The sequence below is a fragment of the Chelonoidis abingdonii genome, chromosome 2 (assembly GCF_003597395.2).
Source record: "Chelonoidis abingdonii isolate Lonesome George chromosome 2, CheloAbing_2.0, whole genome shotgun sequence".
NCBI classification, from domain to species: Eukaryota; Metazoa; Chordata; order Testudines; family Testudinidae; genus Chelonoidis; species Chelonoidis abingdonii.
In genome coordinates, this window is record NC_133770.1 from 19,901,254 (window position 1) to 19,928,980 (window position 27,727).

Genomic DNA, 27,727 nt, shown 5'->3' on the forward strand with positions numbered 1-27,727 from the left:
GCGCAGTACCAGTCTCGCGATGCTTTAGGTGGTTAACTAATGCTGTGTGACCAAAACTCCCTCTGGGTTCAAATGGGGAACTGGTGAGGGCCCAAAACATAGTAGGATTGTGCAGTTCTGGGTAGATGTTGGTGAGGCCTTGAGGAAACGTTTGGTGAGCGGGTGAGCAAAGATAGATAACTGATCTATTTTGTGCTGAAACACTGCTAGTGGAGAGGTGTACTCTTATTGAACTCATGGAAAGGCCTGACATTTTAAGATCTAAGAAGTAGTCTGATACAGGGGTGGCTCTAGACATTTTGCCGCCCCAAGCATGGAGGGTCCACCGAAGCAGCGGGACCAGTGGACCCTCCACAGGCACGCCTGCAGGAGGTCCACCGAGCAGCGGGACCAGTGGACCCTCCACAGGCAAGCCGCCGAAGGCACCCTGCTGGCCACCCTAGCGGTGACCGGCAGAGTGCCCGCCGTGCGTTGCTGCCCCAGGCACGCGCTTGAAGCGCTGGTGCCTGGAGCTGCTCCTGGTCTGATATTAAGGGAAGGAGGCTAAGATGGATGCCGTCTGTTTTTGCTCGCACCAGGCATCAAATCGCTGTCATTTGTGTAGGTATGTGCAGCGGGTAGTTGCTCTATGATATTTAACAATATGTTTCGTACAACTTCTGAGCTGGTCATCTCAGATCTCTTGAGCTATGGAGGAGCCAAGCTTTGAGATGGAGTCTTTGTGGATCTGGATGCAAGACGCAACCTGGGTCCTAGGACAGCTGATGAGGCAGAAGCAGGAGCAAGTGTGGTGAAAGCACAGCCATCCTGAGAAGGTAAAGATATCAGATTTATCAAGAACAAGCGTGGGCTATTAGGATTACTGTGGCTCTGTCCTACCTGACCTTGTGGATCCCTCGAGCCAGGAGGGGGATGGGAGGGAAGGCATTCCACTCAATGAGAAAGGTGTTGCCTAGAGACTGTGTGCTGAGACCTGCCCTGGAGCAAAATCAGGGGACATTTGGTATTTCGCATGGTTGCAAAGAGGTCTAATGTTGGGAATCCCTAGTGTTGGAATACGTGTAGAAGCACGTGATTGTCAAGATCCCATTCATGGTCCTGAGAAAAGTGCCTGCTTTAGGGAATCTGCTGTGGTGTTCTGGCATCCAGGTAAGTATGATGCTGTGATGTGGATATTGTGCCTGATGCACCATTGTCAGAGTCTCATGGCTTCCACACATAGGGAGTGTGATCATGCTCCTCCTTGTCTGTTTATGTAAAACATACAAGCCACATTGTCTGTAAGGATCTGAATGGCCTTGCTTTTGATGTTCGGCAAGAAGCGGGAGCACGCGTTGCAAAAGGCTCACAGTTCTAACAGATTTATGTGGAGAAGGGATTCTGCGGGGACCAGTGTCCTTGGATGGAATGCAGATGCAGGTGTGCCCGCCAGCCGAAGAGCAAAGCCTCTGTGGTGATGGTCAGTGTTGGTGTCTTCTGAACAAAGGGCACGCCTGTGTATATGTTGTCTGTTTGTGTCCACCAGAGTAGGGAGTTCTTTATTTTGTCTGGCATCGTGAGGTGTTTGTTTATGTTGTATCTGTGTGGGACATAGTTTATATAGAGCCATGCTTGCAGGCAATGCACGTGTAACCTCATGTGTCTGACGATGAATGTCATGGCAGCCATGTGGCTGAGAAGTTGCAAGCAGGTCCTGGCAGATACCTGTGGACTGTTTCATGTTTTGGATATCAGGTTGGTTAGAGTGAGAAAGCATTGCTTTGGTAGAGAGGCTATGGCCTCAGGAGAATTGACATGGGCTTCAATGAACTTCCACTCTTGCACTGGTGTTAGAGTGGACTTTTGTGCACTTATTTGGAGACCTAATCTTGTGAATAGGACAACCATCTGTTTGGTGGCCTGTAATGCTGCTTTCCATGTTGGTGCTTTCAACAGGCAGTTGTCCAAGTATGGGAATATCATGATTCCATTTCTGCAGAGATAGGCTGCAACCACTGCTAGTACCTTCAAAAAACCTCAAGGGGCAGTGGATAGGCCAAAAGAAAGGGCCTTGTATTGGAAATATTCCTATCCTGTAGTAAATCAGAGAAACCTCCGATGTGAGGGATGGATCATTATATGAAAATACACATCCTGAAGGTCGAGGGCTGAGAAGCAATCCCCTCTTTCTAGTGCTGGAATTATGGTGCCTGGTGTAACCATTTTGAAGCGCTGGGTCTTCATGAACTTGTTGAGTTGCCATAGATCGAGTATAGGTCTCCACCCGCCTGACTTTTTCTTTTTGAGAAAATAGTGGGAATAAAATCCCTTCCCTCTGTGTCTTGTTGGAACAGGTTCCACTGCTCCTAGATGTATGAGGTGGATTATCTCCTGATGCAGTAGATGCTAGTGAGAGGGGTCCCTCAGAAGGGATGGGGAGGGAGCATGGGTAGGGAGCTTGAAAAGAAAGGGGGTGCAGTAACCAGTTTGTATGATTTCTAGAACCCATCTCTTGGATGTGATGGTTTTCCAGATTGGATAAAATGGAACTCAGGGATCTCTGAATGGTTGGGAGAGAGACGATGTCTTCAGCATAAAAAGACATGGGGTTCTCGGGCCCTCAACCAAGTCTTTGAATTTGTTGCCTGGATATCGATGGCTGTAACACAGCTGCTGGAGGAGTAGGCTGTTTTCTCTTCGATGGTCTATTTGTGACCCCGTGACCAGGGCCGGGTCCAGGCACCAGCTTAGTAAGCAGGTGCTTGGGGCGGCCACTCCGGAGAGGGGCGGCAGGTCCAGCTATTCCATGGCAATTCGGCGGAGGGTCCCTCACTCCCGGTCAGAGTGAAGGACCTCCCGCTGAATTGCCACAGATTGCGATTGCAATTTTTTTTTTTTGGCTGCTTGGGATGGCGAAACCCCTGGAGCTGGCCCTGCCTGTGACTCGTATTGCCGTTGTTGTTGTGGATACGGAGTGTGGTGGTAGCACTGAGGGGCATAGTCCTTTGTCTTTTCTAGGTGTATAAATCCCCAGAGACTGGAATGTCGCCCGTGAATCTTTGAGTGTATGGAGAGAGTCATCAGTCTTTGTGGCAAAAAGTTTGGGTCCCTCGAATGGTATGTCTTTGACCATGGATTGCAGTTCTCTAGGGAAGCCAGAGAGATGGAGCCATGAGGCCCTTCTCATCACCACTGCGGTCACCATTGATCTTGCAGCTGTGTTTGAGGAGTCCAGTGCAGTTTGGAGGGCTGTTCTAGATATGAGTTGTCCCTCTGATGCAAGTACTGTAAATTGTTCTTTTTTATCCTCAGTAATAACATCAATGAATTCAGAAAACTTTTTGTGTAGTTGTAATCATACTTTGCATGGCAAGGCCTCATAATAGATTATCCAGAGATGTAGTGTAGCCAAGGAGTAAGCCTTGTGGTCGAAAAGGTTGAAACTTTTCCAGTCCTTATCATAAGGTGTGTTCTTGGCCTGCTGTTATCTACCACGTTCAGGGACTGCGTCGACCACCAGTGAATTGGGTGCTGGATGGGAAGAAGAGGAACTCTGTGTCCTTCGCTAGCACATATTATTTGTCAGACCTCTTGCAGGTTGGAGGAGCAATTGCAGGGGTCTGCCAAATGGTTTTGACAGGTTCCATTATCACATGGTTCATAGGTAAAGCAATTTTGGAAGAAGAGGATGTATTCAAAATGTCCACTAGTTTATGCTATGTCACCTGGACCTTTTCCAGAGAGATGTTCAGAGAACTCAACACCCTTTTAAATAGGTCCTGGAATTGTTTGAAATCATCCCCCATATTAGAGGGAGAAGGCATGACAGTGTCATCTGGGGAGGATGATGAGAGGTGGTGCCTCTTCCTGGTCTGAGGGTTCTTCCTCCTCTTCATTTCCTTCCTCTGCCAGTTCTGACGGTCGAGGTACAGAAGGTGCAAGTGATTGCTGTGTGCTTAGTCTGGATGTGGTAGGCAGTCCCTGTTGTGTTGGGTATGTCACCCACAGATTCCAGTATGTCCACTGGGGTGGAAAGGTCACGGCTGGGCCCCAGGGTTGGCCGTACCACTGTTGGATGTCTGGGATCTGTATAATATGCTCCCTAAGGGAGGTCCCAGTTTGGGCAGCTCATGGTAGGCAAGAGATTGTGGAGAAGAGTCACTTTCCCCTTCCTCATCCTCATCACTCAAAAGGCGGGGAGTGGAGTGTGATGGAGTTGCAAGGAGATTCGGTGCCAGGGTTGCATCCATGTTGAGAATGGAAGAGTCAGGAGTAGATCAAACTAAGAGATCTTTGTCCCGTAAGAACTGCTGCAGTGGCTGCATGATCTATATCAGAGGCTGCATGGTTGTTGGTGCCGGGAGCCACAGTGTATATATGTTGGTACCATAGGCTGTGCCGGAGTGTGTACCGAGTGCAGGTCGAAGAGTGAGCCACAGTCTGCATTGGTGCCGCACCATTGTGTGCTGATCGCGGCTTCGGCTGTGTAGATGCTGAGGCATGGGATTCTAATTTCCTCCTCAGTGCCTGTGTCTGAGCTGCCTCTTTTAGAGTCTTTAGTTCTTGCGGTACGGGCGGTGCCGGATGGTCCTGCTGTCTCGGAATGGCCAGTGCAGTCGGTGTCGAGCCTATTTGCCCATTGGCGGAATGGCATTTCATGGCCGATTCCTGCATTGAGGACGTGATTACCTGCTTTTTGGAAACTTTTGGTCAGAAGCCTGGATGATGGCTTCTGGGTGAGGAGGGACCCTTGCCAGAAGCCATGGTTGGCTAGGCTTGTCCAGGTGGGGTCTGGGTTTCAGGCTCAGACACCAGTCTGAAAGACTTTTCCATGAGAAGGAATTTTAGGTGCAAGTCTCTAGCCTTTCTTGTTCTAGCAGTTAACTTGAGGCAATAAGGACACTTCTTGGATGGAATGTTTGTGTAGACTTAATTCCTTAGTACTCACCTGATTTGGAGCAACATGGGGAGGGATCCATTTTCTTAAAGGCAGATCTCAACAGGGATCTGTCCTTATGACAATGGTAATGTCCCCTACTCTTGTGGGAGGTTTTCTTAGACTTGTTTTGGGCTGGTCATGGAATGATGCTGCTCGCAGTCTGAGGCTACTGTATAGGGATGGGGTGTCTTCCTAGCCTTGATCCATCAGGGGCCTCATGGCCTTTTCCATGAAGTATTTCTGCAGATGAAGATTTTGTCCCGTATGCATTTGAGGGGAGGAAGGGACAGCAGATACAGCATTTGGTGGCAACATTAGTCTCTCCAAGGCAGTAAAGGCAGCACTGGTGTTTATCACTGGTGAGAGTTGGACTAGGAGACATAATTCAAAAACCCTAGGACTCTTGGCATAGTCTAGGGAGAAGTTCCCACAGGTGGGAAGACTACACTATCTATAAAAACTATTTATAATATGTATTTATAGGAATTGAAGTACAGAAAAATTTTAGTGGGCACAGAATTCTTACCCAGGCCATGTGGCAGTAAGAAGGAACTAGAGAGGAGTCATTCTGTACTGCCTTTTATTACTTTCATTTGGAGCATGAGGAGAGCAACTAACTGCATATATGGACCAACAGACACTGCTTGCAGCAAATCTCTGGTCTCATGGAGCAGATGCATACCCACATGTGGAATACACATCTGAATCAGCACTCCAAGTTTTTCTTTTTTTGAGACGTACAGTAAATTTCCCTTTTAGCATGTATGTTTTCTTCTGCTTTCATCCATATGTGCTTCTTATGTATTGTATCTAATGATTACTCTGTGTTATTCCTTTAGCCCAATTGGGTTGGGATTTCTTTAGTCTTTCTGCGCATATACCTTGTATTTGAAGTTTGTGTGAGGAAGGATTTTCCAGTGGCTAGGGCTCTAGCCTAGGACATGGGAGACCTATGTTCAACTCCCAGTTCCGCCAGAATTGTGATCTTGGGTGCTGAGGATAAAATCATTTAAGATTGCGAGGCACTCTCATACTACAGTGATGGGGGACATATAAATACCTAAAAGAGAGAGAGAAAACTGGATGGTCAACATATGTGAGGGATAAATGATTCTCAGAACCAAAAAGTTAGAATGAAGACTTCTTACAAAGAATACACAGGAATGTTATGAGCTAAAAATGTCTGCTTCATGTTGCTGTTTACATTGTTCCAGAAGGGAACAAGCTGCTCATTTTGTCCTCAGAAGGGGAGGAGCCATTAGGATCAAGTCAGACACTAAGTATATGTGTGCACTGCAATGCAAGCCCAGGGTTAGTAGAACTTGAGTTAGCAGACCCTCGTGTGTTAACCCAGGGCTTGAGTGTCTACACTTATTTGTAACCCTAGATTAGGACTTGCTCAACCCTGGGCCTCAGCCTGGGGCTCCAGTGACTACACTGCATTATGCAGGCCTGAGTCCAACCGCCTATATCCCAGACTTCCTAGTGCCATCCCAAAATGTGGTTACTCTAGCCCTTCGGGTTTTTTTGGTGTAGTGTGGGAAAACTGGACTGCCTACCAAACTTGATTGTCCAGAGGACAAAGAAAGTCAGTCCGTAGGATTGTGGAATACTACTGGCACATTCCCAGAGCATGAGTCCAGTAGCGCTGTATCTACACTGCAAAGCAATAGGGATTGAACCCTGGGAGCCAACTTGACTCAGGCTCAGAGCTTCCACCCCCTTGGGGTCCTGGGTCCCTGGTTCCAAGCTCTGGACTAGCATAGATTTGTGTGTAGATGGAAAGGGGGTTAGGTTTGAGCTTGACTTCAAAAGCTGGGTTTACACTGCGGTATAGACATCCCCCAAGTAACTATACCTCCATAAAATGCACCATTCTTTGAAAATACTCTCTAGAAATCTAATATTGGAATCCTGCGTCAAATCCTCCCTTGACCACCAATCATATACACAACATCTGTGCAAGCCAGTTGGCTCTGGACAGCTCCTGTGGTTCTTGAAGGACTATTTCTTGGCAGTTAATTGTTGTTTTTACTCTAATTGAAAGGTTAATCAAAGTCCTTCATATTGTGTGTTGGCTACATAAATACTGTCTCCACTGATGATGAAACAGATGCTTTACAGCTCACATTTCCCAGGGGGTTCATTTGTTCCATCATTGCGTTCACTTTTCTTCAAGCTACTCTATGCAATACCTGACAGTATTTTGGATAGTTTTCATGAAATGGTGTTACCTTGAAGAGGCTAAGACATTCACCTCTTTTTCACTGTTCTATATTTCTGTCAAATAGTAATACATCAACAGCGTGGCTGCTGAAGATAGAAGAAATTAATCCTAAAGGTGAGGACAGTTATAAAAGGAGACACAAGTAGGGCCAAATCCAGCAGTTCTATTTCAATCCCTAGGCAAAATTTCTCACATTCAACGCTACATTTGCCTGAGTAAAGATGACAGGATTTGTGCTGCAGTAAGGAGCTCTAACAATTTTAGCGGTAAGATCCCAGGCCTGTGAAGGCATATGCATGTGCTTAATTTTATGCACAGTGAGTAGCCCACTGATTTTTGCCATGAGGAGTTAAGCACACATGAACAGAGGCAGCTAACAGGAGAGTTTCAGAGGTAGTAGCTCCAGCAGCAAATTCTATGCTCGGAGGTAGAGGGACTTGGTGAATGGTCTGTCTGTGGGCTGTTTGTTGTTCTCTGTATACAGGCTGTGTAGCTGGGCTGTAGGCATGAGTAAGACCTTGGAGCTTTGATCAGTGCCTTGCTAAGGCTGCAAGGTGCCAGCCCTGTCATATTCTTTTTCCTGCCTGAAACCAGAATTTCCTGTGCCTGAAGCACAAACTGGTTGCTGTGCTGGAGGAAAAGATTCTTGAACTGGAGGACAAGTTGAGATACTGTTGAAGAGCTCGTAGACAACCAAGTTCAGGAAACACCAGGAAGGAAGAATTGAGTTGGCTGCAAAGAAAAATTGGTGGGACAGGGAGTCAGACAGGAAGCCTGACAGTTCATAACCACCAGGAGCAAGTATTTCGCACTGGTGTGATCACTGCTGCAATACTGTGTCCACTTCTGGTGCTCACAATTCAAGAAAGATGTTGATAAACTGAAGAGGGTTCAGAGAAGAGCCATGAGAATGATTAAAGGATTAGAAGACATGTCTTATAGTGATAAGCTAAATAGATCTGAGCTTCTAGAGTCTAACAAAGAGGTTAAGGGATCTTTTTGTTGTGTCCTCATACTGCCTCTTGCTTATATCTGTGCACACGATTGCCCAATCAGTGCACTCCACTAGGTCACTGGAAGAGCATTCATGCTCAAGCAGATGGCACTGCAGGAGATGCTTCATATTTTGAAGCTCTCTGCCACAGTCCAGGTATTGGGGCCAATGGTGTAGCCCTACTTGATCATCGCATCTCTAGTCTGACCAGCTCCAGTGCAGAGTTGATTAAGGTAACACCATATAGTCCTGAACTGATCTATACCAAATGGAAGGTGCTCAACTGTTGGAAGCTGGAGCACACAGGCTACAGGGTTATTCTCTACTCTTGTTTGCCATAACTGAACTCTTGTCTGGCTGACAATGTTAGGCGTTTAATGGTGGCAAGAAAACTTTGTTGTGACTTCAGTCGCCTCAGCATCCTGTTATATGATACAGTGGATGTCTTGGATCTGTGCATCGCCTTGTGCGTTTGACTCTTAGCGACTTTGTGGCATCTATAAGAAGGAGCAATATCAGCAAGGATGTAGAGGCTGTTGAAGTGAGTAGGCTTACGGCATCCTGCAATATCGCAGCAGGCAGTGTGAGGGGATTGGGCTCACACTGCACAGACTTATTCAGCAGGGAAGTAGAAAAGGGCCAGTGCTGTTGGTTGGAAAATGGACAGGTCAGCATCCCACTTTGATGTAAACAGCTTACTGATAATGTTGTTTCAAATGCCAGTCTATGCTTTAGTTTTCTCAGTGTGAACTCTACAGGAGAGTGTGCAGTTGAGTAACACTGAGGTATAAAATATTTATGGAATGAGTAAATTTCTTTGCATTTGTGCTCAGTTTTTGAGACAGAATACACTGACTTGTGCCTTTATTGGGTTTGCATGCAGTTGGTTGGCTGTATATTATTTGTCTAGGGTGTTAAGTGCATTCACCAGAATACTCTCTAATATGCCAAACTTCTTAGACTGTGTCTCACACAGATCATCTGCCTAGATAAGGCATCTTGTGCAGGGTAGCTTGATTGGTCATTTGTGCAGATGTTGAAAAATGTAGGTGCTAATACACTACCTTATGGGGGGCCCATTCTTCTGTCATTGCCATTGGCTCCGTTTGCCACAAAAGTTCATGAAGAATCTTTTGTTCTCCAGTATGGTCTGTATTAGCTTTGTGAAGTGGTGGCTCTTCATTATCACTGATACCTTGGCAAGGAGCCCATGATGATGGACTGTATCGTAGGTGGCTGAGAAACCAACACACACTGCTTCTGTAATCAATCCCTTTTCATACCCATCTTTGACATATGGTCAGACGCTGTCCAGTATATAAGGGACCCAGGTGAAAACCAGCCTGTCATTGTTAAATGGTTCAATATCTGGTATAAAGAGATATAACAGTAGTTAGATCAGTAAATTAAGGGGTGACTTGATTACAATCTATCACTATCAACATGGGTGTGATGGGGCTGTGGGCTGCAGCCCTGCCTTTACCAAAAGCACAGACTGCACTGAGACCTTCTTGTTTGTAAACACCACTGTGTAGTTTATTTAGTGTTCTAATCTCTCCTCTCATACACAGGGGTGTGTCACACCTTTACACACTGTATCTCAACTTTCTAACCCCTTCTCCAAAAGGGGTGTGTGGTAAGGTGTCACTGGCTCACCTAGCCTTCTATTTCTCTCCTTCTCTTCCCCCCCAAGCACTCTTTCCTCTGCCTTTTTATACAGCTTCCCTGTTAATGGGCTAATTGGCTCATTAGGCCCAATCTGGCCCGGTAATCAAGTATACTTCTGTCCAATTAGGCCTTCTCCAGGGGAACTTAATTAATACTAATAGTGACTAGTAGTGCTGCCTTAAATGCTAGCCCTTAGCACTCTGTCACAATGGGGAACAATTATTTAATAATGGGTTCTTCAGTCTAGCAGAGAAAAACATAACACAATCCAATGGATGGAAATTGAAGCTAAATGAATTTAAACTGGAAATAAGGTGTAAATTCTAATTAACCATTGGAACAATTTACCAAAGGTCACGGTGGATTCTCCATCACCAACAATTTTTAAATAAAGAGTGGATTTTTTTTCTAAAAGATCTGTTCTAGCAATTTTTTGGAGAAATTCTATGACCTGTGTTATACAGGAGCTCGGATTAGAAGAGGATCATAGTGGTCCCATCTTGCTTATGAACCTATGAATTGCAGGATCAGGGCCTAAGTTTGTTAGAAGATTAATCTTTGTAATGTACTGTGAAGATATGAAGTTCTATAACTGCGCTAAGTACTAGAACTCAGACTGGCATAAATGATTTTGCAGAAAATATTTCTGCTTCAGAACAATTGCTTTAAATGCAAGGCCAGGAGCAACAAAAGCAGTTTTTTTTGTATAACGAAAAGCATCTTAATCCCCACAAACTGATGCACGGCACAGAGAAAATGCTTTTTAAACAGCATACAATAGCTAACCCATCAGATTTAATTTTTATATCACAATCTGTGAAATTCATAAACATTTCAGGAACAATACAGTCACTATACCGAAAGGAAATATTACCCCATTCAATTTAAAACAGTTTGTATACAACCATAGAATAATAGAAGTGTAGGACTGGAAGGGACCTCAATAGATCATCTAGGCTAGTCTCCTACTCTCAAGGCAGGACTATGTAAAAACTAGACCGTTTGAGCAGTGTTTAATCTTAAACCTCCAGTGCCAGAGATGCCACATCATCTCTGGGCAATTTATTCCAGTGCTTAACTACCCTGGAAGTAGTTAGGAAGCTTTCAGCCCATTGCTGCTTGTCCTACCCTCAGAAGTTAACGAGAACAATTTTTCTCCCTCTTTCTTGTAACAACTTTTTATGTACATGAAAATAGTAACCATGTTCTCCCTCAATCTTCTCTTCTTCAGACTAAACAAACAGCTTTTTTTTCAATCTTTCTTTGGATATCACCTTTTTTAGACCTTTAATCATTTTTGTTGCTTTCCTCTGGACTCTCTCCAATTTGTCCATATCTTTCCTGAAGTGTGGTGCTCAGAACTAGTTCAGCTGAAGACTAATCAGCGCAGAGTGGAGTGGAAGAATTATTTCTTGTGTCTTGCTTACAACACTCCTGCTAATACATCCCAGAACTGTTTTGCTTTTTTTGCAAGAGTGTTACACTATTGACTCATATTTAGCTTGTGACCCACTATTAATCCCAGACCCTTTTCCGCAGTACTCCTTCCTAGGCAGTCATTTCCTGTTTTGTATGTTTGCAATTGATTATTCCTTCCTAAGTGGAGTACTTTGCATTGGTTCTTATTGAATTTCATTCTATTTACTTCAGACCATTTCTCTAGTTTGTCTAGATCATTTTGAATTATAATTCTAGCCTTCAAAGCACATGCAAGCCATCCCATCTTGATATTGTCCACAAAATTTACAAGTGTATTTTCTATGCCATTATCTGAATCATTGATGAAGATATTGAACAGAACTGTAACCAGGACAGATTTCTGCAGAACTCCACTGAATATGCCCTTCCAGATTGACTGTGAATCACTGATGACTAGTCTCCGGTTTTGCAACCAGTTATGGACCCACCTTAGAGTAGCTCCATCTAGGCTTTATTTCCTGGTTTGTTTATAAGAAAGTCATGTGAGACATTATCAAAAACCTTAGGCTGTCTACACATGTCAGCAAAACGTAAGTTGCTCAGGGTGTGAATATTCCACCCCCCCTCAGAGACATAAGTTACACCGACATAAGCGTTAGCGCTGTCCACACGATGTCGGCAAGAGAGCTTCTCCCACCGACATAACTTATACTGCTCATGGAGGTGGGTTTTTTATGCTCACAGGAGAGCTCCCTCCCGTTGGTACAGCTGCGCTGCAGAAGCACTGTATATATAGACATATCCTTACTAAAGTCACGATATACTACATCTACCGCTTCCCCCATCCACAAGGCTTGTTATCTTGTGAATAAAGCTATTAAGTTGGTTTGACATGATTCATTCTTGACAAATCTATGTTGACTATTACTTATCACCTTACTATCTTTTAAGTGTTTGCAAACTGATTGCTTGATTATTTCCGCCATTATCTTTCTGGGTACTGAAGTTTAAGCTGATTGGTCTGTAAGTCCACAGATTGTCTTTATTCCCCTTTTTATAGATTGGCACTATATTTGCCCTCTTCTGGTCCTCTGGAATCTCTCCCATTTTCCATGACTTTTCGAAGATAATCACTAATGGCTGAGATACCTCCTCAGTCAGCTGCTTGAGTATTCTAGGATGCATTTCATCAGGCCCTGGTGACTTGAAGACATTTAACTTGTCTAAGCAATTTTTATCTAGTTCTTTCCCTAATTTAGCCTCAGATCATACCTCATTTTCACTGTCAGACATCCAATTGCTGCTAACCTTTTTGGTAAAAACTGGAAACAAAAAAGTTGTTTAGTAATTCTGCCATTTCCACATTTTCTGGTATTGACTCCCCAACCCCTCCGTCATTGAGTAATCGGCCAATTCTATCCTTGGTCTTCCTCTTGCTTCTAATATATTTGTAGAATGTTTTCTCGTTATCCTTTATGTCTCTAGCTAATTTAGTCTCACTGAGTATGTCTTCACTACCAGTCAGATTGACAGGCAGCAATCAATCCAATGGGGAACGATTTATCGCGTCTAGTCTATCCCCGAGCACTCTCATGTCAACTCCTGTACTCCAGCTCATAGAGAGGCACGGACAGAGTCAATGGGGGATTGGCAGCTGTCGACTCACCACGGTGAAGACACGACAGTAAGTCGATCTAAGTACATCGACTTCAGCTACGTTATTCATGTAGCTGAAGTTGTGTTACTTAAATCAATCCTTCTCCGTCCCCCCAGTGTAGACCAGGTGTCATAAACAGATAGCTAAGGGTTAACGTCTCTTTCATCTGTAAAGGGTTAACAAACAGTGACCTGCAACACCTGACCAGAGGACCAATCAGAAGACAAGATACTTTCAAATCTGGGTGGAGGGAGCCTGGGTGTGTGTTGTTCTCTCTGGGGTCTCAGAGGGACCAGACGTAAGAGATTCCTCCAATCTTTCCTAAAACAATCTCCTCTGTTCTAATTCTAGTAAGTATCAGGATAAGGCGGCTTTAGTCTTTTTATTGTTTTTCTTTATTTGCAATTGTGTATCTGGCTGGTAGAGTTTTAACGTGTATTTGGCTGAAAATATTTTAAATTGTATTTCTGCTGGAGGAGGCTTTTTCTCCATTTTCTATAAGCTGAAAGACCCTGTAATATTACATCTTGTATTTACAGAGATTTCTTATTTTTTCTTTCTTTTATTAAAAACTTTCTTTTTAAAGACCTAATTGATTTTTCACCCCTTGTTAATGCTAATGTATTGAGTCTGTACTCACCAAGGACTTGGTGGTGGGGAGGGGGGGAGGTAAATTTCCTCTTTGTTTTAGATTCACGGAGCTTGAATCTGTATTGCCTCTGGGTGGAGGTGGAATCCCTCTGTTTTAAGATTCAAGGAGTTTGAATCACTGTCTATCTCTCCAGGATACCCAGGGAGGGAAAGCCTCGGAGGGGGGGAGAAGGGGGAGGAGAAACCTCACTTCTCTATGTTGTGATTCAGGAGTTTGAAACACGGTGACCTTCTGGTGTACCCAGGGCGGGAAAGATCTGGGAGAAAGAAAGGAGGGGGAAGAGAAATGGTTAATTCCCCTTTGTTGTGAGATTCACAGAATTTGGGTCTTGGGGTCCCCAGGGAAGATTTTTGGGGGGACCAGAGTGCCCCAAAACACTATATATTTTTGGGTGGTGGCAGCCTATCAGATCTAAGCTGGTAATTAAGCTTAGAGAAATTCATGCTGGTACCCCAATATTTTGGACTCTAAGGTTCAGATTGGGGAAAGATACCATGACACCAGGCCATTATGCACCATCGCCTTTCTAATTTTGTCCCTACACGCTTGTGGTGTTTGTTTATATTCATCCTTTGCAATTTGTCCGAGTTTCTACTTTATGTAGGACTCTTTTTTGAGTTTCAGATCATTGACGATCTCCTGGTTAAGCCAGTGTGGCTTCTTGCCATACTTCCTATCTTTCCTACACAGTGGGATAGTTTGCTTTCTGCCTTTATAATGTCTCTTTGAAAAACTGCCAATATACGGTAGAAGTTTCTTACTGCTTGAATGAAACAATAACCCATCAGAAATACCCAGCCAGTTGACTCCTGCTGCTTTTTCCCACCCCTTTGCTTGACTCCCAGAAGTCTTAAAATTAAAAACAAAAAAAATACTGTGAAGGTTGATAATTTAAACATCAATAATGAGAATTATTTCATTGCTGATCAAATCCTGCAAGAAAGAGATCATATTTTGAAGAGTTGCACAACTTGCTGAATGGCATCCCATTTTAGGGTCACAAGGAGGTGGAACTTCGGAAAGTCTCACCATTTTTTTCCTGTTCTGATCCTGGCTAACTTTTGCTCCCTTTCAGCCTCTTGACCTGCCTTGAAGCAAGAGACAATTTATTTCTCATGGCTTTGTCACTTGTGATAGGGCAGCCATACCAAAACTCATGCCAATCAAATCTTTGTCACCATCATGTATTTTCTGTATCCCACACATAAAAATCACCACTCAGAGTAAAAAGATATGAAGTGAAAACTACAATGGTAAAGAAAACTGAAGTGATAGTTCAGGGACCCATTGTCTATGGTGGTAAGAAAACAACATAGGACAAAAGGGCTGTTTCCTTAAATATCCTCACACTTAATTCTCAAATTCTAGAAATGTACACAGTGTACCAACATTCACTGCTTTCTAAACAGTTTCAGAGCTCTTACTGACAATGTGCACATGCCTAAGAGTGAGACTCTGCAGAGGCAATTCTCAGTGAAGAATCAATATTTATTTTGAATTAAACATGTTTCAACAAAAAATTCCAATAGATACTATTTGAACTGGCAAAAAAAACAAAAAAAATTCTGAACTCAAAATTTTATCCAGCTCTAAGACGAACAGTAAACAGACTGTATAGTTTGAAGATCTCGTGTATTATAGTAACCCCAAGGAGGAGCAAAAAAAATGCTTAAGAAATCACATTAGAGAATGCAGAACTCCAGTTCAGCAAGGTACTTAACCATATGACTAACTTTAAACATTCCCAGAAGTGAAGCAACAGAAAAAGAGGTCAATTACCACAAAGATTTAATGCATTCTCTAAAACACAAAATGCATAGTTTTAAATACTTAGATAAAGTAAATAGTATGATATAAACTGAGCTTTCTATGGACAAACTGAAGATCAGCTTTGCTCACTTTTTGATATATTACTATCTTTGCAAAATCTTCTCAACAAGTGGTGTCTAAATAAGAATATAGTGCCTGCTAAAAACAGGTTAGATACTGTTCAAAATACTTTTGAGCAATTTACAGAGCACACTTAAATGCAAGAGTTACACTGGGTCAGCATGCATGGTCCTTCACAAGCAAACAGAATGTCTCTCCCCTGAAGAGTTTAACGTAATTGTTTGCTGATTAAGCAAAATGCAGGTCCTCTCAGACTGGGTTTTTTATCTATTTGTTGATCGGGATTAAGAATCTAAAGTGATAAAGTAGATGTAATGGCATGTGTATTGCAAAAACAGTTCACTTTTGATAAAATACAAGTTAAAAATAATTGAGAGATTTAAAAAAATTTATTTTCATAAAATTGATTATACAGAAGAAAGTTACCACAACAGAGTTACGAGTATGTGGGCTGTAGTCACTCCCTCCTCCAAGTTTATAAATGTGCTGGAAGGAGCACATTTATACACTTACAAGAATTTCTGTTTAATTTACCTGGCTTTTATATATGAACATACCCCCAAAAATAAACTTAAAATCTTACACCATGTGGAAAAATGATTCACTTTCTTTTACCAGAGTGCCATAACTGCACCATATTTAAAAAAACACCACTAAAATTTAGAGTAAAACATTTATAGTACATTTATTTAAAACTTGGGCAAAATACCAATATAAAAGAAAATAGAGTGTAAGAAATAAAAATAAAGTACAAAACATTTTCAATCTTGAAATCCATAACTTAAGAGATAGCAATCCCTTATTTTTATTTTCACATCCAAATTTTCCTTTAGGTTAAAGTACCATAGTTAAAATATTTAAAAACTAGCAAACTAATTATGATATCTAAAACGGGATCTTTTAAAACAGTAGTATCATACAAAACATAGTAAATTATGTTTCCTCATAATAAAAGTACACATCCTAAAAAAGATGCAGTTTTGCTTTCCTGCTTTGAACTGCTCATCATCCCAAGGAACACGGCTGGAAAACAGCACTCACAGGAAGTATTAGTTATTTTACATGGTGGCTGGAACAGCTAGATTTAATGCTCCAAGGACTCCGAAGCAATAAGGCATTTTACTATCCATCAAGTAAATTTATATGTAAGTTTGTTAAGGGAAAACAACTTTGAAAAATCAGTGTAGAAAAAAATGTACATAAAACATTAACTTATAGTGTAATATTTGCTTTTCTTAGGCGAATATTACTGATGAGCTATTTGCTACTTCTAGAAGCCACTGACAAATAGAATTCATACTTTTGCTTAAAATGTTGCTATTATGTTCAACCTACTTTTTTTGTGTTCAGAGTAATAATCTTTTCTAGAATATACTTCAAACAAGCCACACATTTTTAAGGCCCTCGCCCCCATAATGAATTACATCGTATTTATGTAGTACCCTCTTTATCCATCTTTGATACATTATTGAAATCCAAAGATGTTTAGTTTCAGTAATCAGGATAAAATCTGTCATTTAAAATTAATTATTCAGATCATTCCCCAACTCACCTACCCCATAGAGTTCTCTGCTTCAGGGGAATCCAAAGTAATCTGTCAAGTACACCTCTACCCCGATATAATGCTGTCCTTGGGAGCTAAAAAATCTTACTGTGTTATAGGTGAAACTGTGCTATATTGAACTTGCTTTGATCTGCCAGAGCGCCCAGCCCCGTCCCCCCAGAGCACTGCTTTACTGCATTATTTCTGAATTTGTGTTATACCGGGTCGCGTTATATCAGAGTTGAGGTGTACTGGGAAAACAGCAAGTATGTTCTCCACAAATCCACCCAAATCTTAAAATCAAGACAAAGCAATCACTGTCTAGGTAGGTCCAACTGTGCAAAAAGGGAGGAGGATGAATATGACAGAGGATACTACACACATGAGTGATTGGAAAAAAGTCATCAAATCCATTTCACTTTAAATTGAACCTACATCTCCAGAAACCACAGAATAACGTAGTAACTTACCTTGTTTCCTAGTATATAAATACATTTAGTAAAACCATAGAACCTTTCCCAACAATCACATTTCTTGGTTTTCATATAAAAAGGATATGATTCATAATCCAGTGTTTGAGTAAGTACTCCAGTTAGAACAAACTCAGCATTATGGACATCTAGAAATATTTAAAAAATATGTAAGATTTATATACTACAGAGAGCCCTCGTCACTCTACATCGCAAGGAGCATGAGGGATCAGCTGAGATATGTCCACTGACAGACCTAGAATTGAACACTGAAGAACTGGAAGGCAGATATTCTCCGTGGGATTGTTTTAGTTTGACCCAATTTCCTCTACCAGTGAGACACAGCTCAAGTATACTGACTTGGCCTATCTGCTTGACCATTTGCCCGAAATGGGCCCTGATCCTGCACAAAGTTTTGTTTTGAGAAGAACCCTGTAAATCAATGAAGCACCATGGGAGTGCAGTTCAGTCAATGAAGCACTACAGGAGTGCAGGGGAGAGAGGCTCGCCACATGGAGTTCAGCACAGGATCAAAGCTTTGGTTAGGACGGTGGTGTGGTTTTTTTTTGTCTGAAGTGTGATTTAATGTTGGTTATTACACTGGGTCCATATTTTGTGGCTACTGTGTATGTAGATGTGCAAGTATTGCCTGTGTGGATCCCACTGTTGGTGTTTGGGCATCTCATACATGCAGGTTCAGAAAATTTGGCCAGCAGGGTCAACTGGGTCTGCACATGCACCTTGCATGTCCCCGTTCCCCAAACCTGAGGGCATAAAAGGGAGTGCAGCCCCAACTGAAACTCAGTTCTCTCTGACTGCCTATGGCTTCGAGTTGGAACTGCATACAGTCCTCCCTGCTACATGCAGCAGATTTAAAACTTCTCTGTTTATCCCCTCTCTAGTGCAGGATTAGTTTTAGTGTTTGAAGTGTTCTTCTGTCCTGTTGACAAATTTATTGTCTTTGGATCTTTCAGGATTGGTACCAAGGCAATTCCCCCACCTCACAATAAACACAGACCCAAGTGTTGAAGCCCTGCTCTTCAATGATGGCCTCTTATCAGTCATAGGTGGGTCTATGAAATGGTTTCTCACCATGTGGTTTTTAGGGGGACACATCTCAATGGGTGCTCCACTCTGTGTACTTGCATGCCTTGTGCCTTTGTTTGGAGATTTCACATAGCAGTGTCCGTTCGGCCTGCACATACACTACGTAGTCTCATGCTCCACACCGAGCGCTGCATATAGCACTGTGCAGAACTGCCCTCAGTTTCTTCTTTACAGTGAAGCTCCATAGCAGACAACTCCAAAGCAAAGAGGAAGGAGGACGAATAGTGAAGCACCCCCATAGGGAAACACCTCTCAAAGAACAAGTTACTGCACTGAATAACCATTTCCTCTCATCTGACTAGTGTCTCCATCTGTGCTCCATTCTAGGCAACTACTGAGCAGTTTCCCTTAAGGAGGAGGGGCTTCAGAGTTGAGTCCATATTGAATAAAGTATAACAGAGCCATACACAGCAGAGATGAAATAACTGTTGATAGTGGGGGGCAATTCTGAAAGATTTAGTCCTGTCAAGACAGAAGGCCAGGGATCTTCTGACTGGTAGAAATTCAGGGAGAAGTTGTAATGTGACTTTATCTTTGAAAAATATAGTGAAAGAGTGGGTATGACATAACGGCCTCTATTTCCCCAACTTGTCGAGCTGATGTGATGGCTACCAAGAATGCCATTTTCATCAATAAATGGAGGAGTATACATGTAGCCACTGGTTTGAACAGAGCTCTCATTTAAGAACGAAGCTAAGGTCCCAAATTGGAGCAGGATGATTGACTTGCGGAAAGAGATTTTGGAATCCCCTGAGGAATCTCATTGTAACTGGGTAAGCAAGCATGGAATAATCCTTTACTGAATAGTGGAAGGCTGTGATGGCTGCTAGGTGGACCCTAGTGGAGCTCAGCAACAAACCCAAGTTTTTGTTTTTTTTACTTCTAGGATGAATTTCCAGTGTATCTGACTGCAATGAGGTTGCTAGCGGAAAGGTCATGCCAGCAGTGAAATGTTGTCCATTTCTGCAAGTAAGTGTAGCGCCCTGACTGCTTCCTGCTGTGTAACTGTACTCTTTTTACTCCCTCCGAACAGGTTGTCTCTAAATCTGTGAACAATTGACTAGCCATGCTTTGACGCAAAGGACTTAAGAGACTGGGGCAAAAGATCTTCTCATGTTTTTGGGAGATAAGATAAAGAATGGTCCAGAGAATGATTGGTGAGCAAGCAGCCAGCTGTATGAGGTAAGGAAACAATGACTTTCTGGGCCAGGTTGGAGCTCTTAGAATAACTCTGCCTTTGTCCTTTTCATCTTGAGCAGAACTTTGGAGATCAAAGGTGTCAGCGGGAACGCATACAACAGACCTGATGACCACTGATGGTGACAGGATTGCTGACCCTGCCTGCCTCTGGAGATGAACTGAGCACATTTCTTGTTCGCCACAGCCAGAAACAGGTCTTTTCAAAGGATGCCCCATTGCCAAAATATGTGGTGAAATATAATGGAATCTATTTCTCTTTCATGTTCCTGAGAAGTGCCTACTGAGTGTATCCGCAGTCATAATCTGAGCGCCTGGAAGATAAGCTGCTGTGATGGTTTATGTAGAACATGCATGACTTTTTGTCCATCATGACCTTTATGTGTTTGCCTTGATCAATGGTAGAAATTGGAGACAGGCATATCTGACTACCCTGAGCTCTAGGAGGTTGATGTCAAAAGAAGCCTCCTGAAGGGTCCACCTGGCCTGGGCCATGTGGGTGTCCAGATGTGCTCCCCAACCTAACAAGGATGCATTGCTTGTTATAACAATTATTGAGGAACTGTAGGCAAAAGGGACTCCTGTGTAGACATTGTGAGATTCATTTAACAAAGGTGGGTATGGAAAGTAATGTGGTTAGTCTGTGTTTGCCTGGTGAATAAACAGTCCTGAGCCACCCCGGAAGACAATGCATTCACAGTCTTAAATGGTCTCTAAATGAAAGTGCCAGCTGCTATATGTCTCAACAGCTGTAGACTGTTCTTGACTGGAGTCTGTGGACTGTTCTGGATTGTGCTATGTTGGATAGAGCCATGAATCTGTAAATTCGGAGGTAGGCTCTTGCTGCTATTGAATCAAAATAAGCTCCTATGAATTCTAACCCTTGTACAGATCAAGGACTTCTGAATGTTCAATTGTAGGCCCAGTCCGAGGAAGAGTTCATGGCCTTGCAAGTAGCCAGTGAAGTTTTGTCATGGGAGCAACCTTTCAGAAGCCAATCGTCTAGGTAAGAGAACACCAGAATTCCTTTTCCGAGGAGGTGTGCTGCTACTACTGATGTAACCTTTGAAAAGATCCTTGGGGCAGATGAGAGACCAAAAGGGACCCCGGTTCTGAAAGTGGTCCTGACCAACAGTAAAAATAGGCATCTTTTGCGAGATACGTGAATCGCTATATGGAAATATGCATCCTGAAAGTCGAAGACTCAGACTCAATCCCCTTGATCCAGAGATGGAATTATGGCTGCAAGTGTCACCATTCTGAAATTTTGTGCCTTCACAAATGTGTTGCGTTGCCTTACATCTAGGATGGGCTTCCAAGTGCCATTCTCTCTTTCTTTTTTTTTTTTTTTGGAACCAGGAGGAACCTGGAATAAAAACCCTTCCCTCTGTGCTGCATGACAACAGGTTCTATAGCACCCAAGAGTAGGACAGAGCCTTTCTTATCTTAGAAGGGGCTCACGAGAGGGTTCCCTGAAGAGGGATTGGGAAGGGGGAGAAGTGACCTGGATGGAGTACTGAATGTAGAAGATTTCCAAAACCCACCTGTTCGTAGTGATAAGACTCCCAAGCCTGCCGAAAGTGGTAAAGGCAGTTGCCAAAGGGAGGAACACAAGTGAATCATTGCAGTTGGTACGAATGGGGATGGAAGCTCAACACCTTGACCTCCCTGTCAAAATTAGTATTTCAAGGTAGAAGGGTGAGGTCAAAGGTTGGGAAATCAGTAGTTTTCTCCTCTAGAATCTCTTTCTTGTGTTAAGATTCATATGATCTCTGGGAGCTTGAGAATTGGGCAGGGCAGAATCTCTGCACTGTGTGGGACTTACTAAACTTTCTCTTGTGGGTAGGTGTATAAATCCCCAAAGAACACAAAGTAGCCCTAGAGTCATTTAACATATGCAGAGATTTGTCTGTGCTGTCAGCAGTTTAGTGTTGTCAAAAGGGAGGTCTATGACCATATTCTGGACCTCTTTTGGAAATCTGGAGAGCTGCAGCGAGGAGGGCCTCTTTATAACTACTGCTGTAGAAACTGAATGAGCAGCAGTATCAGTGTCGACAGAGGCCTGCAGAAATATTCTGGCAAGAAGCTGGCCTTCTGCAATAATTGCTTGAAACTGCTCTCTCAGCTCTTTGGTAGATGCTCAATAAAGGAATTCAGCTTGGTATAATTTGTATGGTTGTACTTTGCCATCAATGCCTGGCAGTTGGCAATTCTGACCTGAAAAGTATCTGACAAACAACATTTTCTACTTAACAAATTGAGACGCTTATGATCTCTAGCACAGAGTGTACATTTAGCGTGATACTGCCTTCCATGTACATTAACCACCTGGACCACCAGGGAGTTAGGAGAGGGATATGAAAATAAAAATTCTGAATACTTACAGGGAACATTATATTTCTTATCCACTCTCTTGCACAAGGTGGAAGTGTGGAAAGGGTGTGCGAGATAACCTTTGCAGGGTCTAGGAGGGCCTCATTAATAGGCAGGGTGATGTGGGCCAATGAAGTTGTATGAAGTATGTCAAGTAGCTTATGATATGGCTCTTTAACCTCCTCAAGAAGGATCTTCAAAGAATCAACAATTCTCCTGATAAGGTTCGGGAACTGCCTGAAATTGTCTGCCAAGGATGGTGGAGGTGGCATAACAGCTTCATCCGGGGATTAAGAAGAGATGTTGGCTGGTGGAAAGACCTCTTCATCAGCCCTAGCTTCCTGTTCCTCAAAGGTTTCTTCCTGAGATTTTGGTCTCCCAGAGAGAGAGAGTGATGAAGGCTACCTATCCCTATGACAGGTGGTACTTGAGGCCCTAGAGAATTGCTGATGGTACGCCACTCAGGGGCCCAGTATGGCCAATGGGGTGGCACATATGGCATGGGTGGAGGCATCCATGGGTGCCTGTACTAGTGAGAGGGTGGCTTCATCTTTCATGAATGAGATTAAATTCCTCAGACTTCTGGAAAAGTGCCTTTATAGGGGTGGAGAGGACAGCCTTGGACAGATATTTGAGAGACCGAGGCAAGATCTTCATCAGAATCCTCCTCTTCCAGATCACTCTGGAGTGGTGGAGCACTGAAAGAAACAGAAGGTAAAATTCTCTGTACCTGACGGATGTCAAGAGAGCTGCAGGTCGTTGGTACCGAGAGCAGATCAGAGTCAAGTAATGGTGAGTCAGGCATCTTGGACACAGTGAGGTCTTGGGGAAAACAAAACTCCCGGAGTACCGACAGTGTTGTCAGTACCACATCAATGGCCTGAGCCAAAGTAACAGTGGCTGAGGGAGTTGAGGGTACTATGTGTCTCAAATGCTCTGAAGGGAGTCCAGATGGAGCCCGAGTGGTTTTCTTTAGTACCAAGTGAGAAGAGGTAGAGCTCTTCTTGCTGCTTTTCTCCCTGACTGCACTGATGGCCTACTGGAGCCCGATGATCTGGAGTCTTTAGGCTTAACAGTGCCCTTGGTACTTGAGAAACCAGCAGCCTAGTGGGTGCCAGATTGGAGACTGATGGTTGCTGAATTGGTTGGCGTCCTTGGCCACTGTGGGTTCTCTGAGGTAGATTCCTTATCTGGAGAATTCAAGACACTATCCTTGGAAGACTTATGAGAGGAATCAAGGGTTTTCCTCTTAGATACCCTTAAAGAGTGCAGCTGGGAGACAGTAGAGGTAGCCCACTTACTCAGAGACCAGCATGTAGAGGGGGTCCCTTGTCCTGGTGCAATGAGTTCTCCATGAGGAGCTGAAGTCTGATCCCATTTTTTTCTGGCTCCAGATATTTAATGCCAGGCAGAAGTTGAACTTTTGGGATATATGAGATTCCCTAAGGTAACGGATGTGCTGGGAGTGTCTGTCACTCACCGGCATTCTTCCCACCATGATAGGTAGCGTTTGAAATCAGGATAACCAGGCATGCCCATATATATAGTTATATATAATAGTTGTTGTTAACGTGTAGTAATATATAACTACACTAACAACTATAATAAACTAACTATTATAAGAGCTATGGGGTCACAGTTGAGGTAAAAATCAATACAGATGACTGCTAAGGCTCTGTCTCAGACCGAGACAGTTGAGAAGGAACTGAGGGTGGTTCGCCCACAGAGCACTATATAACCACAGTGTGGAGCATGAGACTGGGTGACACATATGCACAGGCCAAATGGACACTTGTGTGAAATCTCCAATTAAAGGCGCAGAAGGAGCAAGCGCACCTAGAATGAAGCACTCATAGGGACACTACTTGAAGAAAAACTGTTGATTACTCTGCCTTGGAGACAATGACAACTTCAAAATCACATTTCCATCTGAAAATGCTGTACCTACCATTTAAATTATAATGATTTTATGAAAGATACAAAGATCAGAAAATAAACCTAAAACAGAGAAAGATATGCAGCTTGTGCATTTGTTGCTAGTCAACTGCATTTCCTGTCTTATGAACTGGTATGATGACTAACATGCAGTCTTTTTGGTCCTGGAAGAGTATTTTGCAGTAGCAGAGCTGAAACTGAAAGGCAGCAGAAAATTTGCACATCAAGATGGCAGGAAGAATAAGGCGACAGTAATAGGCCTGCTCAAACATCGGCAAGTAAGCAGAAAAGCCCTATATATTTTATTTTAAAACTGAGGACATACTATTAAAAAGGTGCTTCATCACATCTGACTCCTTTAACTGTATTTTAATCTCTGACTGTTACCAGTAATGGGTGTATGTACTTATACAATGAAAAATAAATACAGTAAGCAAATTATGAATTGGAATTCTATTAGCAGTTCACACGTACCTATGCCTCTGGCAAAATATTCTCGACATAAGTGAAGATCATTTTCACAGGATATCAAGATTATCGCTGACAAACTCTAAATTAAAAAAAATATTAAATATGAGTTCAAAGAGAGAACAAATATTTTATACATAATTTTTAGAAAGCCAAATGATACTGTACTCACTTTGTTTTGCTTGTGTTCCATAAGTTTTCGAAAAGAAGGTTGTTTGGATAATACTTTTCCTCCTGCACATTCCACAATTGCCTTCATGGTGGAAAGGCTAGGACAAATTCCAGGTGTAATGTAAAAATATTTCCCCTAAAAACAAAAATCTTTTTTAAAAAAATATATACATACACATATATAAATAAAATGTAAAAAAGGGAAAGTGAAGAGTACAACTTTTGATCCTTTAGCGTCTGTGTATAGTGCTGACATCCACTATAATGCAAGGGTCATTTTGTAAATTATGAAGCAGATCTTCAGCTGGTGCAAACTGTCATAGTTCTTAATGGAGCTATTACAACTTACACAAGCTGAAGATCTGCCCCTATTTACCTCAAATCTTTCTGTGACACTTACAATGACCATAAAACATTCAAATGGTAAATATTTTCTTAATAAATATTAAACAGCAGTTAGGTAAGGATGCAGAAAGAAATACCCCTATTTCAACTGTGTGGTTGGCCAATGGCTTGCAAAAGGACTTCTACAAAGAAAAAGTGAGTTATTTTCCAATTTATAACCAGTAAATTTCTATTTCTATCTAATTTCTACCTATCTAGTTATCTTGCTAGTTTTACTGACAATTTCTTATTGTCCAATTTATAACCACTAATTTCTATTGTCTGCCAACAAAACTGCAACTAGCTTTCTGCCTGCTTGAGACTCTTAATACAGGTGATTATATAAAGTGTATTTTATCTGTTCCTACTTGCTAGAGGGAAGATGTATTCTTGCCATCTGAACTGGTAAAGAGATGCTATTTTAACTTCTTTGATCCTCCAGCCAACTTTACTTCCAGAAAAAAAACTGAAATTTTACATTATTTTTGGATTCTGAATTTCTGACTGAATTATGCCAGGTACAAAAGGTTCTATGCTCAATCCCTAAAGAGTTATTTTGGCATGCCTCAAATGACAGATTAAAAAAAAAATGCTTAAGTAAATTGGTCTCTGTTAAAACAACACTTCTACTCCCAATCTAAAATTGTTTCTTATAATGCACAATCCTGGGACAAAGTTCAGGAAAGTCATCTTTTAGATGAGGTATCTCTCATTATGTATTGCTCTCAGGACAAAGGTGAATGGTTTTCTTGTTTGCTGTGAAAACATAGCACAGAAAGGCCAACTTTTTCTTTACGTATAAGAATAAAACCAATAGTATATAGATGTAGTGTATTCCAGTAGCAATACTATCTGACATATGATTTTAGTAATTTTCAGGTTATTTCATTGTAAGTTTTACATGAAACATTTAGAAATCTACCTACACAAATATTCTTAGGAGAATCCACATCATTCTGCTCTTAACAGGAGTCTGAAAGTAAAGTGATTATACAGATGAAACTAGCTTGCATATATGTTTTCTACTAAGAAGTCAAATTGCTTTAAAAGATTATGAAACTGCATTAAAACTTTGGTTCTAAGTGGAACTCTAATTCAATACTAACAATAAAAATTTCACACTTGTATCAGCATTGTGCAGAAAACATATATGCAAGATTGTTTCCCGTATAAGTACATGTATAAATTTCAGCTAATAGCAATAACATACTCTAGAGAGTTCTTTCATTTGGTTTTAGACACTGAAGTTTTTAGCCTTTTGTGTTACTCTGTCTTCTTGCATATGTGCATGCCTACCAGGAAAGCTGTTTTATTACTTAAAACACGTGTTTGGGAAAAGCATTGATAATTATCAGAAAAATACATTTTAAGATTGATCAAATGAGTCTTTTACTGTAGCAATGAAAAATATATGTATTTACGCATGTTATTAAAAAGTGTGTACCTTAAAAAGCGGAGCCACTTGTGCTCTCTTTAGAGACTCCTCTAAACTGAAGCAGAATAGCACCTCAGCTTCTGCATCTCGGAGCATGAAGTTTTGCTCATCTGGAAAAGAAAATATAAATGTTACAAAAATGACAAGGGAAGAAAAGATGTCAACATAACCCTTTACCCACATTCAAACCTTATTTCAAATTATTGTAAAAAACTAATGGTAAAAAATTTGGTAAAATGAACATAATCTCATTGCTTTTAATAAAAAACTGCCTTTTATAGAAGTCAAGCTACTAAAAAATGTTATCCATTTAAATGTCACGACCCCTGTATAAAATGTGTTAATTTAATTTAATTTTACTATCATCATTGAGGATCAACCAAAATTACTGACAAAAATTCTTAATATATTTCTGTATTTTTGTTGTTTATTTGTACATTTAACAGTATTTTCTAACCTATATGGGCCCCAAAACTTCTGTATTGGAGAGCTCCAAGACGCATTAAAGCATTTATCCCCATTTATGAAAACAAAGGCACAAAGTGATTAACTGAATTGTGCCCAAGACACAAAGGAAATCTGTGACAGCCCATGGAACTGACTCCCAGTGCACAGCCTTATCCACATGGCAATCTTTCCATTTGTTTCCCCTGCAAAGTCAGTCAGCATTTCGTTTTGCTTGTATGGGATTTTCTTCCCTCAGATCTCTCACTCACATCCCATCCCCACCCACATACCAAAACAGGAGAGTGAAAAAAAAATTTTTTTTTTTAAAGGATAGCAAAATAATAAAAAGACAGGTAGGGTGACTTAGAATCATAGAATATTAGGGTTGGAAGGGACCTCAGGAGGTCATCTTGTCCAATCCCCTGCTCAAAGCAGGGCCAATCCCCAGGCAGATTTTTGCCCTAGTTCCCTAAATGGCCCCCTCAAGGATTGAACTCACAACCCTGGGTTTTAGCAGGGCAATGCTGAAACCACTGAGCTATCCCCCATCCTGGGATAGATGCTGTACCTGAAAATACATAACTCCTTCATTACAGCTGATTCGATTTTAAAGTGATAGTCTCCCTTCAACTCTATACTCAGTACGAAAATGTCAGCTTCTCCTTACATTTTTTTAGGTACACCTTCTAAGAGCTTTCTTACTGTTTGTTTTGTTTGATAAGGCTGGACCAAGCAAGATAAAACTCTACCTCACATTTATAAACAAGAAAAG

The 27,727-nt window shown here is 41.9% G+C and overlaps 1 protein-coding gene across 2 annotated transcripts in view; it reads right to left on the reverse strand.

Annotated features, from left to right (window-relative positions):
* Positions 1–16,084: 16,084 nt before the first annotated feature.
* PAXIP1 (PAX interacting protein 1) overlaps positions 16,085–27,727 on the reverse strand; it is a 96,867-nt gene continuing 85,224 nt past the window's right edge. The window contains exons 17-21 of one of the 2 annotated variants that reach the window (XM_032775620.2): positions 26,518–26,618; positions 24,691–24,825; positions 24,525–24,600; positions 17,527–17,587; positions 16,085–16,570 (exon numbers count right to left, since the gene is read on the reverse strand). In XM_032775620.2, the coding sequence (XP_032631511.1) occupies positions 16,555–16,570; positions 17,527–17,587; positions 24,525–24,600; positions 24,691–24,825; positions 26,518–26,618 (389 nt within the window). In that variant the 3' untranslated portion in view covers positions 16,085–16,554. Of the gene's footprint in view, positions 16,571–17,522; positions 17,588–24,524; positions 24,601–24,690; positions 24,826–26,517; positions 26,619–27,727 lie in introns of both variants that reach the window. The other variant, XM_075062194.1, reaches the window with a different exon arrangement.